The sequence below is a fragment of the Vanellus vanellus genome (genome assembly GCF_965231255.1).
Source record: "Vanellus vanellus genome assembly, chromosome: Z".
Taxonomy (NCBI): domain Eukaryota; kingdom Metazoa; phylum Chordata; class Aves; order Charadriiformes; family Charadriidae; genus Vanellus; species Vanellus vanellus.
This window is the reverse complement of record NC_138908.1, coordinates 24,815,925-24,832,827: the sequence shown is the minus strand read 5'-3', so window position 1 is coordinate 24,832,827 and position 16,903 is coordinate 24,815,925. Positions and strand designations below refer to the sequence as shown.

Below are 16,903 nucleotides of genomic sequence, written 5' to 3'. Positions count from 1 at the left end.
TGCCGGAGCCCTGTCCCCCGCCTGCCGTTGGGGCAGACATGGGTGCATCCAGCAGCAAGGTGCCCCCGGGGGCTGAGGCTGGTGCCAGGGTGTCCCTGCCCCGCTGCCAGGGACAGGGCTGGGGGAAAGGCGGCTGGGCTTGCAGGCACTTACTGCAACTTGGCAATGAGCAGCTTCTGCTGGAGGAGGCAAAGGCACCTCTGGCTTCTCTTGCAGCCCTGGCTCAACCATACATCCATGCTCAGCACCACCGTGCCCTTTCTGAGAGGCTCCCTGCAGAGCAGAGAGCGGTGGGCATGTGAAAGGCTGCTGCTGTGGGGCCCGGACATGCCCGCGTGTCCCCGAGCCCCAGGGAGAGCCCACCTAGAGCCACAGCAGCAGTTGGCCTGGCCCATTCCACCCGGGACTGGAGGACCCTGGCCGTGCCCCAAGGACACGGCCCAGGCAGCCACAGTAAGGATGGGATGCGGGGTGCTGCTGCTGGTGCTGTTTTGGGCCAGCACAGCTCCATCCTGCTGTCTCTGGTGGCTCTTGGCTGCAACTGACAAACACTGGGAGCTCAACGGAAGCTGGGTGGTTACCGGGAGGCACCGGGGCATGGCTTTTCTCCACTATGGCCATCTCTGTCTGGCACGGGGGAACCCAGAGCAGGACACAGCAGAGGGCACCCATCACCTCCCTCCACCCGCTGCCCACTTACGGCTAGCGTCGTCTGTGCGGCTGGCGCCGCTTGTTGCGCTGTGGCTGTCCCTGGCAGCCTGCGAGGGTCCTGCGGCGCTTTGGACAGCGTGCTGCTGGAGGCAGCCTGGCCGTGGTGGTGGTGTGCCCCACCAGGCCTGCGGGAGATGGATCCACCTCCATGGGCTCTGTGTCATCTGTGGGGGGATCCACCTCCATGGGCTCTTCCTTATCCCTCTTCTGTGGCGGGTCGACCTCCATGGGCTCATCTCTCTGGGCAGGGCTGCTGCTGCTGGCACCAGCCCACTGGCGTTTCCTGGGCTGGGGAGGCATCCTCAGGGCTTCCAATGAGCCTCTTGGCCCTGGGCCCACTCAATGTAGGCACTGTTGCCACTCACTGTGGGCACTCGCCTCCCTTGGCCGCCTCCTCCTCTCGCAAGCAGGCTTGGCGTGAGTGTGTCTGGCTGCTGAGCGAGCTGTGGGCCAGCCACAGGGCTGCCTGCTTGCCTAACGGCCAGCCGGTGATGTCACCAACGGACGTTGCTGTGGCTGGGAGGGGGGCCCCTGAGGCCCTGAAGGCCCCATTGCGGGCGGCCCTTTTGCTTCCAGAGAGAAAGGCTGCCCCTTGAGCAGTGGGTCTGCCCTCCATGTCCCCTGGTGTGCCCTGGGCTCCAGCCCCCTCCTTGTGCCAGGCCTCAACAGGACAGCGGCCACAGTGTCAGAGGGCCTGGCCTGGTGCATGCTGCTGCGCAGGGGCGACAGGAGGAGTCCATTGTAGGGCCACCGAGGTCCTTGGGGCCTGGAGGAGGGGTGTTCAGTCTGCGGACGGGAAGGCCCATGGCGGGTTGCTGTCCCCGGCCGGTTCTTGCCTCAGCTACCCAATGGGTGGTTGAAGATGACGCCAGACCCACCCTGGTGTTGCACAGAGAAGATCTGCTGCTTGGTGGGGACTCTCTGTGCCTTCAGAGTTGAGGGAAGAGAACTCAAGCACAGAGCTCATTGCCTCAATGATGTCATGTCATGTTCTTCATCAGCTGAATCAGTGCTTTATGGCTTAAAGAGAGACCTGGTGACATCCAATAAATTTAAAAAAAAAAACAAAACTAAAACAACAACAAACCTGTGACCGTTCCAATATTTCCGTTTCATTTTGATAAGATTTAACTTTGTACTTTCTAGTTGTGGTGTGAGCAATTCTCTGTGTCATTGCTTTCTTAGGCAGAGCCTTAGTGCTTAGGTAGGTGTGTGACTTATTGAACCAGTACCAGAAAAATGATTCCTTAGAAACACCTTATATGCAGCCTGGTTTTCTGCATTGTTCAGGAGAGGCAGCTTCATGATGGAGTGTGGTGAACTGCTTGAGAATTCTTCATTGGAGTGCCTGCCTTTAGAGCAGCAGCTCTCTTAAATGACGGAGCTGTGCGGACCCTTCTGAGGCCACAAACAAGTGCAGGCTCAAGCGATGGAAATGCTGTATCTACGTAGTTCTTAGTATTCCACGCTTTGGTCTTGGAAGGCTGAGACACCTGGAAGAGCAGGTGCTCTTTCCTATAAAATACCCCCAAACCCCTCACCTACTGACAGCCTTTTTCTTTATGAACTTGATTGATGATGTACTGTGATCTTGGGTTGATTCCCCTATGTGGAATGACTAAAACATGCGGCTTGTATTTGAAGGGCTGGAATCTGAGCACAATTTGCTGCAAGTCTGAAGTGCCCCTGAGCAAAGGGAGCCACAGAAGTCAGGGCTGCAGCACAGGAGGGAATCCACGGAGCATCAGTGGGTGGGTGGCAGCAAAATTTTTACTTGTGTGCTGAACCCCCACCCAGAGATTTGCGAGCTACAGCTGGCTTGTGGACTGGATAGTCTGGCACTACTTGACTGCCGGTTAAGATAGCAGACCCTCTAAGCAGTTGTCGACCTCTGAGTAGGCAGGTGGGTAACATGCCAGCAAGAGTGTTTGGGGGAGAAGAGAGCTGCTGCATGCACGCCTCTGGGATTCGGCTGCCCGTGGCAGGAGATGCGTGAAGTTGGGTGTGTGTGCTGTCACGGGCAGATGCTCAAGGGCAGCTAAGAGCGAGCTGGAGCGCTCTGCTTTCACCCGGGAGAGAAAGGCTGCTGCTGAAAGCACAGGCTGGCAGGATCCTGACGGAGCCAAGGAGCAGAAAGGAAGGATTTAAACAATGGGGGAGTGCTCCTTTCAGCAGGGATGGCTATACCTTGGCACTTGGTGGGCTTGGTTTCATTCCTCTTTCCCCCATTGTCTCTCTCCTCCTTCTTTCCTCTCTGTTGTTGCAGCTCCTGGAAGTAGAGGGAAAAGACAGCTGTTGAGGATTGCCTTGGAGCCTTATCTCAGGAAAGCCTGAGCATCAGGTTGGCAGGTTTCCAAGCTGCTAGCCGTGCTTCCTTCCCATGAGCCCAGGACACAAGCCTTGGGGAGCCGCGGCTTTGCTTCCAGTATTTCTTTGTTCCCTGAGCACGCGTTTGCAAATTCTGTAACCTTTTGCCCTTGTCCCTCCGCAGGTTAAGGTGCAACATGCTGACTTTTGATCTGCCCATCTTAATCTCTCTCCTTCTCAGCAGCATTCCTGATAGTCTTATTTCCACAGGTTGTGCCAGTCTGGAGGAGAAACGTTTCCTTTTTGAGCTCAGGCACATGATCTGAGGACGCTCACCATTTCTGACTGTGCCTAATGATTTAGGTTCTTCCTGAAGACACCAAGAGGATTGCTGTGTTTGTCGCTCTGTGTGTCTTCATTGCTACTCGTACTCACAAAACAACTGGACCAAATTTGGGATCTGATGACTCAGGTTTCGACTTGCAGCTTCTTCTGCTTCTTCGGACCCTTGTTGCATAGGAGTTCCTGTGCTTTTGCCTTCTATTTGGTGCACACAAGCAGCGTATTGGCTTTGTGATCTGGGCATTATTGAGCATTTATTGTTCCATGTGGGCAAGCGTGACTCCCAGGGCCGTGAACACTTGGAAAACATGCTATGCAGTATTACCTGCAGGGTGTGGCAGACTGACCCAAATGATTCATGGTTTTGTTAATCCTTATACCTAGGAAAACAAATGTATGCAAAAGAAGGCCAGCAACACCAGAGTGTGAGGGATGGCCTTAAACGTGTGTTTTCCCATGAGATGTGACTTCTGTGTAGGCACCTAGTTCCAGGTACTGCAAATTTGTGTAGAATTTCTTGGGAAATGGCTGAGCTGCTGCATCTGCTCTTGAAGTGTCAGCTGGGAGAAAAGGCTGATACTCTTGAGGAACACCGAGTAATATCAGGTTGAGACCAATGAGTTTCCATTTGTGTGGGAAAAATAATACTTTGCATTGATTGAGCAGTTAGAAAGCTGCTAAGAAAGGACAATCTCCAGAGTGTTTTGAAAAATCATCACTTAGAATGCAGCTTAATGAAAATTGTCATGGGAGACCTGGGCTTAGGCCCACAAAAGTATGTAGGTATTGAAGAAGGCTGGTGCAAGAAGCGTTCCTTGCTGGTGGGTTGCCGTTAGCCTTGCGTCTGTGGAGGTGGTCGGCATGCGTTCACACAGCAACGCAAGCCAGAGCAGCTTCTCGACTGCTCTAATTCTCCCCTGGGTTGCCTCCAGCGCTGGGGGTGGAACAGGAGAGCTGTGGGCACTCCGCACTTCCCAAGGACTTCAGAGAGGCCTGCGGAAGAAAGGGCTCTGCCAGAGCAGAAAGGCAAATGTATGGCAATACTCGATAGCTTTCTTCTGTAGGAAGAAAGGAGGCAGTGGCAAATCCCGTTGCTCCAGTTACCACCCTTTCAACAGAGACCCTGAGGAGGACTGAAGTGTGCTGCTCTGTGCCAGTGAGGATTTGCCTGCAGTTTTGGATATTCTGCTTTTACAGGCAGTATGTGCCTCGTACGTTTATTGTTACAGATGAGAGTTCTGCTGCGACTCTGGTGTTACTGGAGAGGGGGGATGTGGCACTGAAACACTTAGTGGTGCTCCTGGGCCCTGTTTTGAACTAGTTCCTAAAAAATGTGTTTTTCTTACCTCTGCTGGAGTTTGTCATGTTGAGTTCACTACTGAAATCCCACTTCAACATCCCTTTCAATGTCACAGGTAGAAGAGCCCAAGCAGTTCTCGCTGGTCCCTCCGGCAGTTGACTTCAGAAACAGGTCCTGTGTTTTGGTGAAAGAAAGTGTTGCTTGAGGAGGTGCGTGCGCTGTGTTGGTGTGAGTTGGGGTGGGGAAGATGGGAAGCAAAGTAGAGATTGAGCTGGGCTTTCTTAGGAGAAGGAGAAATGCCTTCAGCTCTGTGTTGGGTGCTAAACTCTTAAAGAAGATGCTGCTGTGGATTTGAAAAATCTTGAAAGGCTGTCCATTAGGAGTGGCCTAGAGAGGAATGGTATTTTGTAAATGACTCTGGAAAGAAGCCGGAGGAATAAGAACAGTGTCATGGTTTTGCTGCATTTTGATGGAGATTTACTTTAGTTCTGCCCTTAGTTGCTTATAATCAAAAATGCCGTTCTGACTGAAAGCACAGCGGCATGATAAGGTGCTGAGAAGTCTCTGGCTAATTCTGCAGGTGGGACGCTGGTAGCCTTCCTTCAGAGGAGGTGTGGGAGAAATGTCTGTCTGTGGGGTCGGTGCGCTTTTGGGGAGGGGAGAAGATACCTCTGCCTGTGCAAGAGCACCGTCCCTGGCAAAGAGGTGCAGGGAGAGTGCCTGACCACCGCTCCTGCTGTGGACTGTAGCGTCTCCTTGTCTTTGTACCTACGCTGTGTGTCATTTTTCAGATTGTGAAATAAAACTCTCAAGTTCTGAGAGCTTTTTTCTCTGCCTGCATGACAAAGTCGTGTTTCAGCTTGAAACTCATCTGGTCTGTGTCTGCTCTGCCTGAAAAGACACCTGAAAGGAGTCTGCAGAGTTGGCGTGCCCATGGGGGAGATACCCAGCTGGCCCTTTGTGTGGGGTGGATGGTGGCGGATGCCCAGAGCAGTGGGCAGCAGCAATTCCTGCTGTTGGTACTTAACCGGGAACCGCTTTGGTAAAGGGGTGGAGATGGTGCTTTCTGTGGCATCTCTGGGGTCTCAGTCTTGCAGCGACACCTTTGACGTTGGAGGGGTGGACTGCTATAAGCTAAGTAAGCAACCTCTGACAAGACTGCAGGGGTAGTCCTTGTGTGGCAAAAAGCCTGGCAGTGTTTTCATGGAGCTCTGCCCACTTGCTTCTGTGGTCTACGTTATCATGCTACCCGCAGTGCTGTTTCCCTCCCCCATGAAAACGGGCGTTCTGCAGGACAGGATGTTTTACCTGCTGCGGTGTGTGATGCCTGGCCCTGGAAAGATGAGGCCAGATAGAATTTCCCCGGAACAAAACTGGACTGGGTCTGCAAAACTTGCTCTGTGTCAATAAAAACTGAGAGGACTAAATAGCTGGTAAGGTTTGATTATGAGCTGTAGCACAGAGTTGATACTGGAGGTATGATTCTCTATGGCTGTTGTGGTTTGGGCCGGATTGGCCACTGGGTGGCAGGACAGATGCTCTCGTCAACGTGTCTTCAAAGAGAGGCAGGAGAGAGAAAGAGAGACTCAGGATTTCAGAAGGAACTGAACTACTTGACTAAAACGTTAAGAATAAAATAAAAAGGAAATAATGAATATATACAAAACTGTATTGAGCTCCCAGAATGGTTTTACGTGTAATAGTGGAAGTAGAGATGTGTGATTTTGTTGCTGTTGTTTTTTTTATCCTTGAGGACAGGCATAACAGTGGGAAATACTCAAAGTAAGGTGAAGAAAACTGAGCAGTTTCCACTAAACTAAAAATTGCAAGATCAGCAGAAGAGAGAGGAAATATTTCTTCTATAGCATAATTGTTATGGGTCTTTCTTAGCAGCCCTAGATTACAGTCCTTTTATTCAGCAGCAGAACCTGCACCTGTGTCATACATCTGGTACGTGTCCTGAGGATGGCAACTAAGTATAAGCACAGCAGAATTGTACCCCATGTCGGGGTCATGCTCACTGAGCTGAGGCAGTCTTCCAGAACATATAAGTGAATTTGGGGACGTCCCTGCGTGTTGGAACTTCACAGTATTAATGATTCGATCAATAGAGTTTGAGGAACGTCAGCAAGTTTGTACTACTTTCTCTTCTTTATTGACTTTATAGAACAGCACTGAAGTTATTCATATAGATTCTTTAGGCAATTCAAATACTTTCACTGAATGACAGAAAGGCTGAGGTTGGAAGGGACCTCTGGATGTCATCTTGCGAAGGCCGCCTGCTGCAGCAGAGACAGCCAGCGCCGCTCAGCCAGGGTCTGGCTCCATCTTCTCTGCAGCCTCCCATCAGGCTTTTTATGCATTGATCAATTCCCCTGCGAGCCTTCTCTTCACCAGGCTAAGCGGTGCCAGCTCGCTCAGCCCTTCCTCAGAGGAGAGATGCTGCAGTGCCTTTATCATCTTCACACTCCTTTGCCAGACTCTCTCTCCAGACTCTCTCTCCAGTCCAGCCCAGGACACCATCAGTGCTCCTGGTGGCAAGGGCACACTGTTGGCTCATGATCAGCTGGGTGGCCACCAGGACCTGCAGGGCTTTTTACGCCAAGCTGCTTTCCAGCCGAGCAGCGCGCCAAATGTGCTGGTTCCTGGGGTTGTCCCTCGCCAGGTTCTGGACTTCACTTCTTTCTCCTGTTGAACTTCTTGTGGCTCCTGCCTTGGCAGGGTGTGAGCATGGGGTGATGCAGAGGGCAGAGCCAAGTGGTGCAGACTCTGAGCAGGAGGAAAGATTTGGGTGCCAGTGTTGCAGGGCATGACGGGGCAGTAGAGGCTGGTAGGAGAGCAGATCCCCGGGAGGTGGGGGCAGATGATGTGGTGAGGAGGAGACCAGGCATGGGACGTTTGGCAGTGGGGCATGGTCCAGCCCTGGAGTCCCCCTTCTGACTGAACCGTTGGCCGGCATGTGTCCCAGCTGCTGGCCTGGCCCTGGTTTTGGCAGCTCCTGGGGCCTTGTTCTAGTTGTGCCGGCGGGGTGGCCTCTTGGGTGGCTGAGGTGAATGTTGGGAGCTGCTGGCCCTCCTCTTCGGGCCTCGCCGTGGCCCCCCACGGGAGAGGTCCCTGCTGCGGCTGGGAGTAGAGGGACCTGCGGCAACCTCCCCTGGATCGTCATGCAGCTCCTCCTGTTCCCCGTTGGTTGGAACAGGGGCATCGGGCAGCTGCCGGGAGCCCCATGAAGAGCAGCGGTGGAGGTGTTGGGTCGCTCCTCTTCATCGTCTGCGGCAGGGCTGCGGGAGGTGGCTTGGCCAGGGCCAGGAGACCCCCTTCTGGAGGCAGCAGGAGGAGGGACAGCCACGGGGCTGCCCTCCCGCTCCTCGGCAGCATGGCTGTCCTCGAGGCCCAGCAGACGGTGGGCCTCCGCGCTGCAGCGTTGCACGGCGACGTTGATAAGCTGCTGTACAAATGTCGCCGCGCGATCCTGGAGGCTGACCTGCAGCAGCCGGACCAGGACCTCTTCGTCCAGACCAAAGAAGCCCAGGACGGCCAAGATGAGGTCCTCCATCACAACGGCTGCTGAAGGCTCCTCGGCAAAGATCAGCCCCAGCTGCTGTTGGAGCCAGGGCAGAAAGCGTTGGAGGAGAGCCGGGTGGTCGTCAAAGAGGAACGCCCAGGTATGGGGCTGGAGGCCGCCCACCAGAGCCCTGGGCACCGACTCCACTGCCAGCGGCTGAGGTGTTACAGAGCGGCGAGGGGGGCTGTGGGTGTCTGGGTGCCTGGGCGCTCCTCCGGCCTGCCGGGTGCCAACTGGTGCGGGGGCTGAGGCAGATGACGCGATGGCAACCTCTTCGAAGTCATTGTCTGCCCTCACCGAGTGCACGATGGATCGCACTCTCCTCTTGCAGAGAGGGCACTCGGGCTTGCTGTTAGCCCAGCGCAGGATGAACTGGTAACAGAATTGGTGGAGGCATGGCATGGCATAGGCGGCATCGTCCCAGCTGTCCAGGCACACTGGGCAGCGGTTGTCCAGGTCCATTGCCATGCTCTCCACTCGCTGCATCGTGCTAGGGGCAGCTGGGGGTGACCAAGTGCTCCCTCCCTGTGGCGCTGCAGCAGCCGGTGTCAGGCTGGAAAAGGAAGAGAGGCCACGGTCACTGGCTGGCCTGAGGAGGGCTGGAAGAAATGCCCAGGTCCCTCAAGAAAGAAACCCTCCCAGCTCCCCAGGGTGCGATGTCCCCACACAGCTCACCTGGACTATTACCCATTATTGCTCTTCCGTGTGTGTGGTGGTGAAGCTGCAACATTTCCTCCTATGGCGATCAAAAGAGACTTCAGGGCCTTGGGACGGTTGGTAAGGGGATGTGGGGCACAGGTTATTTTTTCCTCTTTCCTTCCAGTTACAGGCAGCGACATTGGAAGAAACATACAGACAAGCCCAGTCTATTAATAGGTGGCTCCATGGCTGGTGTGACCAACAGAATTTTGTTTTTTTTGATAAGGGGATGGCCTACACAGCACCAGGCTTGCCGGCGTCAGATGGGATTCACTTGTCTCAAAGGGGGAAGAAGGTCTTTGCTCACCAGCTATCAGGGCTCCCTGACAGCGCTTAAAACGAGGCTTGAAGGGAGAGGGGGACAATATCAGGCTTACCTGTGACAAGCTGTGAGATGACACGCCAAGGTTAGAGGGACAGGGTGCTAGCGAGGGCCCACAGGCTGTTGCTCTGAGATGTGCTGGCTACGCTGCAGGACACCTGAAGTCTTCCAGCGATGAGGCAAGAAGGAAACACCAAGGAATGAAAAGGTGTTCCTCTAAGAAGGTGATAAGAAGGTGCCTCAAAAGGAGGCAGACACGACAGTTTTTCTCCTAAAATCACCGACTGAGAGGGTAGGACTGAATCCCCGTGGGTGGATTTACTCTTAGTCGCTTACAAAGTATTTTCAGTGACTTTCTGGCACACCGTGAAAGTACAGTGGAAAGAGAAAAACCAAAGGCAAAAAAAATACCGGTAGACCGTATAACACACAAACAGATCATTTAATTTCTACTCATGGCTTTCACCAGGAAGTGAAACTCTAATCAAGTATTTCCAAAGCCTCTTAGCCAAACTGGGAATCCCTCCCACAACAGATTCAGTGAGTTCAGCTGAGCCTAAATGGAACCCAGCAGCCGCACCGTGCTGGGAAAGGTCTTGCGCATGCCCATGCACTTCTCCTCATCAATGAAGAGTGTGTTGGCTTTGACGGCCAGGTCATGCTGCAAGACCGACTTGGTATGAACCAGCATTTGCAGGGTGTCCTCGGTGTCTCTCAGGCGCTGCTGGAGGCTCTGGACCGTCTCGTTGATTTTGTGGACCTCGTTGACAAGGCTGGAAAACAGCAAGAAACCCTGGTTAACAGTGCCATCGTGGGGGTGGTTTCTAGCGTGGCATTGCTGAAGGGCCCCTTGGTCACAGGATTTCCCCCTTCAGCGTGCTCAGACTAACTCAGACCCCCGTTTCTGGCAGACGCATGGGAAAGCTGAGGGCAGAGTTCCTCCAGACCTCAGCGGGGAGGCATGGTTAAGTCTGCTCAAAGGCTTTGGCAATGCGCAGCCGCCTCTCCCAGAGCAGCTCGGGCCAGCAAGAAGAGGGATGAGCAGGTGTGGTTTCCTGTTCCTGCTTGGTTTGGGGGGTTTGTTGGCTCCCCCTCCTGGATTTCCCTGTGCAGGCATCCTCCCCATGCCCACAGATGCACACAAAGAAAACAGGACATCTGGGAGAGGCTAAAAGTGAATGTGAAACAAGGGGAGGATGGAAAAAACCCTTGTTGTACGAGATGCTGCAAAGGCTGTGGGGCTGGGTTTCAATTGCTCTGAAAAGGCTTCAGCTGGAGTCTTGCCCAACGGGCTCCCAGGAGGGGTGAACTTTGGGGTGCCTCAGAGGGGGTGCTGCTGGGCGCTCAGGCCAGCCTACTTCTCCACAGCTCCTCGGCGTGCAATCCCAAACAGACCACTGTGTCCTTGAAAGGATTTCCAGTGTCCTCGGAGAAGGTGAGGACAGCCCTTTCTGCTTCTCCATAGGGGGCACCCTTCCTTGCAGTTCCCCAAAAGGAAGGGCCTAAGGGATCTCAGCAGGATCCTGTTGGAGAGTAAAGGGCTCGTCCTTCAAAACTGAGCACATCCAACTGCCGGGAAGCAGGCTGGAGAGAAGATGGGGCTTACCCAAGCGGGAAGAATCCATCCCCTCATGGGGTGCCATCAGGCTATACCCGGCCATGGTGTACAGCCTCCTTTGTGGGCGCAGAGCTCTCCCAGCACCCAAAGGCTGCAATACCTGCTCATTGCTTTTGATTATAGCAGTGCGCTTATGGAAGGACTGTTGAAAGAAAAGCCCATGCTTAATTTTTCATGCAGTGCTACCCCCGGGTGCTACCAGCCGTAACTCCTCAAGGAGCCCACCAGACCCACGCTCCTGCCTTACCGGAGCTGGGCAGTGTCCCGGCACAGCTCCACGTTTGGTCTGCGTGTGCGCTCGTCCAGACGGCTCTGAGCCACTTTTAAGGGAGGCCCTTGGTCCCTAATGGCCTTTTGGATGGCTTCGATGGTCTTCTCCACCTGGAAGATTTCCTGCAGCGTCTGGCGTAAAAAAGAAACCCATGCACAAATTAAATGTATCTTCTCAAGTGACAACATAATTACCCTTTCCTCTTGTCCATCTGCAGAACAAAACAAGTTCAATAAGCAGACCCTGGGCTCAGACCCCTGTCATTCTGCTACACATCAAGGCGCAGAGCCAAGAGTAATTTTTCTTCAGGGAAAAACCTCTCTTGGCTCTTGCTGTCACATCAGAGGAGGTTTTGGAGCACTGATGGACCTATTGAATTCCCAGCTTCCCAAAATTACCGCTTGCTGGAACTAATCATCCATCAACAGTAACTCAGAGAGGGAAGGTTCTTCATGGATCCTCACTGAAAGACGTGGCATCAGCTCGCAGTGCTGCAAGCCCCGTCTTCCCTCAGTTACTCAATACAGTGTCGGGCACGTTTCAGGAAGCTTTCTATGAGACCCACAGCTCTGAGGCAGGTGTCCATCACTGATTTCCACTGACTCTGCTTGGCAAAGCAAACACACGCATGCCCGTGCAGCAGCCCCAGAGCACGGAGAGTGAAAGCACGTCCTTGGAGGAGAAGCAAGCCTGCAACCCCCCCAGCAGGCAGCCCAGCAGAGGCCCAGCAAGGCCGTTCTGGAGGGCAGCCAGCGCTTCTGAAGGAACTACCAGGAGATGCAACCAGCATTGGCATTTTCTGCTGGCAATCCCTGTGCTCCCAGGCTGCCAGTGAGGATGCCCTAGCAAAAACAGACCCCTTGAGATGAAATTACGGTGCCAACTCCTAAGGGTCCCACCTCAGGGGCGTCACTAGGAAGTGACAGTGACACACCGAAAGGGAGGGGTTCCGACTACCTTGGCCAGGTGGGTCCGGATCTTGCTCTTGGCATCGGCTGTCTCGCTGATGCGTTTGGTGAAGGCGATGTTCACCCTGTTGAACTGGCTCCGCATCTCGTTTGCCACCACCACCAGCAGGTTCTCGATGTTGTCCCGCAGCTTGGAGGAGGCCGCCCGTTGGCTCTGTGAGCGGAGGATGTTGTCGTCTGTGATCTTGGCCCAAGAGTCCGGCACCGAGATCCTTCAGGAGGTGAGGGGGAAGAAGAGGCCCCGGTAAGCCCGTAGTGCTGAAGCTGGACGTGGGCAGGCATGAAGCCTGCCTGGGAGCAGCACTGATTAAACGTATCTGAAATCTCCGTCTTTAATTTGAGCATAGGTTGTGGTTTAACTCTGGCCAGCAGCTAGGACCACACAGCCACTCTCAATGGAGGGGAAAGAGAAAGACCAGGACTCACGGGTGGAGATAGAGACAGTTTAATAGAACAACAACAGAAAATAAGAATGAGAAGAAGAGTACGAGTAAGGGTAAGAATAAAGGTAAGGTTAACAATAACAATAACAGTAAGAATAACAATAAGCAGAGAGAAACGGTCCCACTCAGGCAGCTGTCTCCAGGCGGGATGCACGTGCCTTGACAGTGGGCTGGGGACAAGCAGCTCCCTGCCAGGGAGAGGCACCGTGCATCCCGGGCACAGCTTGCTGCTGGCGTGCCGCCCAGCGTGCACTCACGTGGCATCGACCCACTCCACCGCTGGGTAGTAGCTGATGCCGTGGGAGGTGCTCCTCAGGTGGTGACACTTGTCATCGATGCGGTGGGCCGCCTGCTTGTGGGCCAGGTCCCTCTCCAGCTCGTGCTGGGCCGCCCTGTTGGACCTTCAACATGCAAACAACAGCCATCGCTGGGGATGTTCAGGTGGAAGGGCTTCCTCCCCGCTCCAGTTCCCCGCAGCTCCCTCCCACGCAGCTCTGTCCTCCCATGAGCATCACTGCCCACTTCCCGGGGAGCCCGCCTGGCTTTTCCATCTGCAGGGTGTGGGGAGAGGTCGGGGTCTGCTGGGGGTCCACATCACAACTGCAAATGCACATCAGCCCTACAGCATGACATAAGGAGCTCCTCCTTACGCGAGCTGGGCTTTGGCTTCATCCAGGTACCGCTGCATCTTCTCCTGGCACGACCTGATGACATTGACTTCCTGGGTAAAGGACACATGGCCCCATCATCAGTGTCTGTACTCAGTTGTCCTGATGCCACTCGTCCCCTCAGACCTCCCCAACCCTGCACACAGCAAGAACTTGCCTGCTTGTCTTTCTGCCCAGAGTAAACAGGCAGGGAGTGGAGAAAGTGCCCCCAAACTGCGTGCATGTCTTTAGTGCACTACTCCCTGAAGATGGTCACAGAACCCCCACACGCTACCCAAACACGCAGCTGCTCTTCAGCTATTCCTTCCTCTGTACGGCCAAGTCATACCCACACGGCGTGGGCATGCTGCTGCCTGGGGGAACCCCATCCCCTGGCCCAGCAGGTTTTGGGGGGGTTGAAGAGCTGAGCACCTCCCCAGCGGTAAGGAGCCAGGTAGGGAAGAAGGCTGCAAAGCCTCAGTAGGGCAGTTTAGGTAAAACTGGCTTTAACACATGATCTGGGTGGCCCAACTTACCGTGAAGAGCTCTTTCTCCACATCATCATGGACGAGGTCAATGCCCATCCTCTTCTCCCGCTGAAGCAAGCACTGCTGAGCGACCTGTTGGGGACATGCCATCACTGTCGGGTGCAGAGGCAGGATTCTCTATAGGGAGAGTCCCCATCTCAAGAAATGGAAGAAAAGAAATTCTAGGCGGGCACAGAGGGGACACCAGGGGAACAAAGTGCCCAGGGCGGCTGCTTCAGCTGACTACAAGAAACCGAACTGCACCGTATGCATCAAATCAACATGAGGAAGCACGCGTGTCCCAGCTGCAACCAGAGCTGTGGCACAGGCACCTGTGTCAGCCTTGATGCTGACCTCCCCAGGGTGTTGTAGGAAGACATGGGCTTCTGTCTCCCAGTCCAGGAATTTGGATGTTCCGCCTACACAAATATTTGGTTAAGCAAATAGAATTGTGATGAGCTCATAACGGGCTGATAGGGGATGCAGCAGATGGGAAGACATTGCAAACTTAACTTATGGTCTCTTCATAAAAACTCTCTAGGTCTTGCGGAGCTGCAGTGGAACTTAGTTAGACATTTGAATGGCTGCAGTTGTTCCAGCAGTAGGCTACAGCTTGCAGCCCACTGGACAGAGTGCTTACCTGGAGAGGGGCCTCCGTCTCGGCCAAGGCTCTCTCCAGTCTCTTCTTCATGTCTGTGAGCGTGTTGGTCTCCCCGATCATCTCATCCAGCTCACGGCAGAGCTCCCCTTTCCAAAACTCAATAGCATTCACACGTCCTCCCAGGCTTTTGGTGCTTTCTGCTTGTGTTTTCTTTGTCTGCTGGTATTTATCCCCAATCATGCGGGTGGTATCAACTCTCAGAGCCTCCGCATTGTGCCGGGAAGTCTCTGACTCTTTGTACTTGGTCAGGTTGGACCTGTACCAGTCGTCAGGGGTGTAGCGGGTGAAGAGGGTTGTTCTGTTGGAAATGTAAGGGAGCTTCTCGCTGGTGGTCATCCCCTGGGAAGTTTTGGAAAAGGGAGCCAAAGCTGGTTTGATGGCATCTCTTTTAGAGTAGGTGCTGGGCATCCAGGGGAGGCTGGAGCTCTGAGGCAACGGGTAGTACGGGAAACGGTCCTTATAGCTGGCAGTCATGGTGTTGATGGCAGGCAGAACCTTGGCACGTCTTGCCGTTAAGGGAAAGCCGACAGCCTCCATTCCTGACCACTGCTCTTCAAGTACTTGTCCTGCACAGAGGAGGAGATAGAAGACAACTTCCCTCAGTCAGCTCCTGCACTTGCCTTCCTTCTTACAGCAACACATGCAGCTTCTAACACAAACAGCAACGCACACAGCACCCACTGGTCACCTGTACAGGCCTAAAACTCTTGAAAGCAAATGCCTTCTCACAGCACCCCAAGCATTTGTATCTGGAAAGGGATTTGAATTTGTTTAGTATCTAGCCTCAAGTATTGAAATGCGGAGAAAAGCAAAGCATGGCTGCTCAGGAGAATGACAGATATTAGCCTTCATTCTCCTCAAATCTGTCAATCCCGTGAAAGTGTAGCTGGTGATTGTCTTGTGTTCATTGGCTTCTTTTGGTTGGCGTATGTGCTGATCTTCTAGTACTCCAGATGTCCTTTTCTCTTTCAAAGTGCCCTTTCCAGCCCCGATAGCTGCGCCCCTTTGGACCAACCCAGTGTGATTGGTGGGTCAGGGACTCAATCCTCACCCCCCACCTTCACTTGCATTGATGCTTTGCAGATCTATATCCAAATTTGACCCCCCTCCAGCTATTTCAGTCTCAAGAGAACAGCCCTCTCTTGACTTGCAAAGGAAGAAAAATGCCTACGCCTCACCTGACGTAAAATCGATGCACTTGGAAAGGAGAAATCCCAGACAGTCTTTTCAGAGGGGTGTGTAAACAGCAGCCTTGCAGGAGCCCTAGGAGGAATGGCCACACGTGAAGATTTTGCTACCGAGAACTGCATACGGCATTGTGGGTGCTACTGCTCTTTTCAGATTCAGGGTATCAGTCAGTTGTTGTCAGAAACATCATGCAGAGGGCCAGCAAATGTCCCTAACACACCGCATCTGAGGCCAAACCCTCAGGAGGCGACTCAGGAGGTACCCCATCCCCTCCCCACAGCTCCCAGCCTGGCTCAGAGCCCAGTGAAAGGTGAGGACACTGGTGTGCTGCAACAAGAGGCCTGGGTGGGAGTGGGGTTTGACACAAAGCATGTGCTCAATCCCATCTGTTACAGCATGAAAGCCACTTGAGTCCTTCAAAAATGGGAAGTTTGCATAAAAAATACTTTCCCATAATGGTACATACTCACCCGAAACCTCCAGAGGCTTGGGAGTGCCCGGGAGGGCGGCTACTCACTGCTGTGCTGTGGGGTTCGGTGGCAGCACTGCCAGACACTGCAGCGTCCCCAGTGCCCTGTGTGACACAGAACCAGGGCAGCGTTGCCAGGGGCGCAGGGCGCTCAGGGACCGGGTTCTGCCCGGGCAGCTCCCTGCAGCCGCTATGGCAACCTGATGCAGCACTTTGGTGCCCGGTGCTCTTGATGGGCAACCCGGGGCCACCCGTGGGCAGCTCAGTGCAGACTCTGGGCAACCAGACTGCCTTTGCTGGGACAATTGATCCCGTCCCTGGACAGCTCCCGCTGCCATCCATGGGCAACCCAGTACAGCCTTTGGGCGTCTGCTCCGGCCAATCAAGGGGACTTGTCTCCAACTTTTGATAACACCCATCAAGCCAACTGTCAGCACCCCTGTGCCCCATTGTCCCCAGAAGAAACATTTTCATTTCCTTCATGTTACCACTTGAGGTTAACTGTGAGCTATGTATATGGCTCATCAAATACTCAGGCTGATACAGCTGTCTTCTCATTGCCGCCTTTGGTTTCCTCCCGTTTTCCCAGCTATTGCAGCTGCACACTGAGACCGGACCAAATGTTTTACAGCTTCTCAGGGGTGCACTGACACCCTGCCCCACCGCTCCTGCTTTCTGTGCACACATACACACGGAGCCGGCCTCCATGAGAAAGCAATGCCTCTGCTGCCAAAGATCTGAGATAGAGAAGAACTCCAACTGTTTTCTGTATACAAAGGTTAGCACACTTTGATTTCACTTTAAATACATGTCTTGCTTTAGTCGGGTTAAAATCGACTTCATGGCACAGGGAAACCAGACAAAT

General features: G+C 53.8%; 1 protein-coding gene across 1 annotated transcript; it reads right to left on the bottom strand.

Annotated features, from left to right (window-relative positions):
• Positions 1 to 9,802: 9,802 nt before the first annotated feature.
• Positions 9,803 to 14,918, bottom strand: LOC309683168 (tektin-3-like; the record flags this gene model as incomplete). The annotated part of the gene is made up of 7 exons (XM_082497369.1): positions 9,803 to 10,019; positions 11,112 to 11,266; positions 12,093 to 12,315; positions 12,804 to 12,947; positions 13,197 to 13,267; positions 13,730 to 13,813; positions 14,361 to 14,918. The coding sequence occupies 7 exons, from the start codon at positions 14,916 to 14,918 to the stop codon at positions 9,803 to 9,805; spliced, it is 1,452 nt and encodes a 483-aa protein (XP_082353495.1).
• Between the last annotated feature and the right edge of the window lie 1,985 nt (positions 14,919 to 16,903).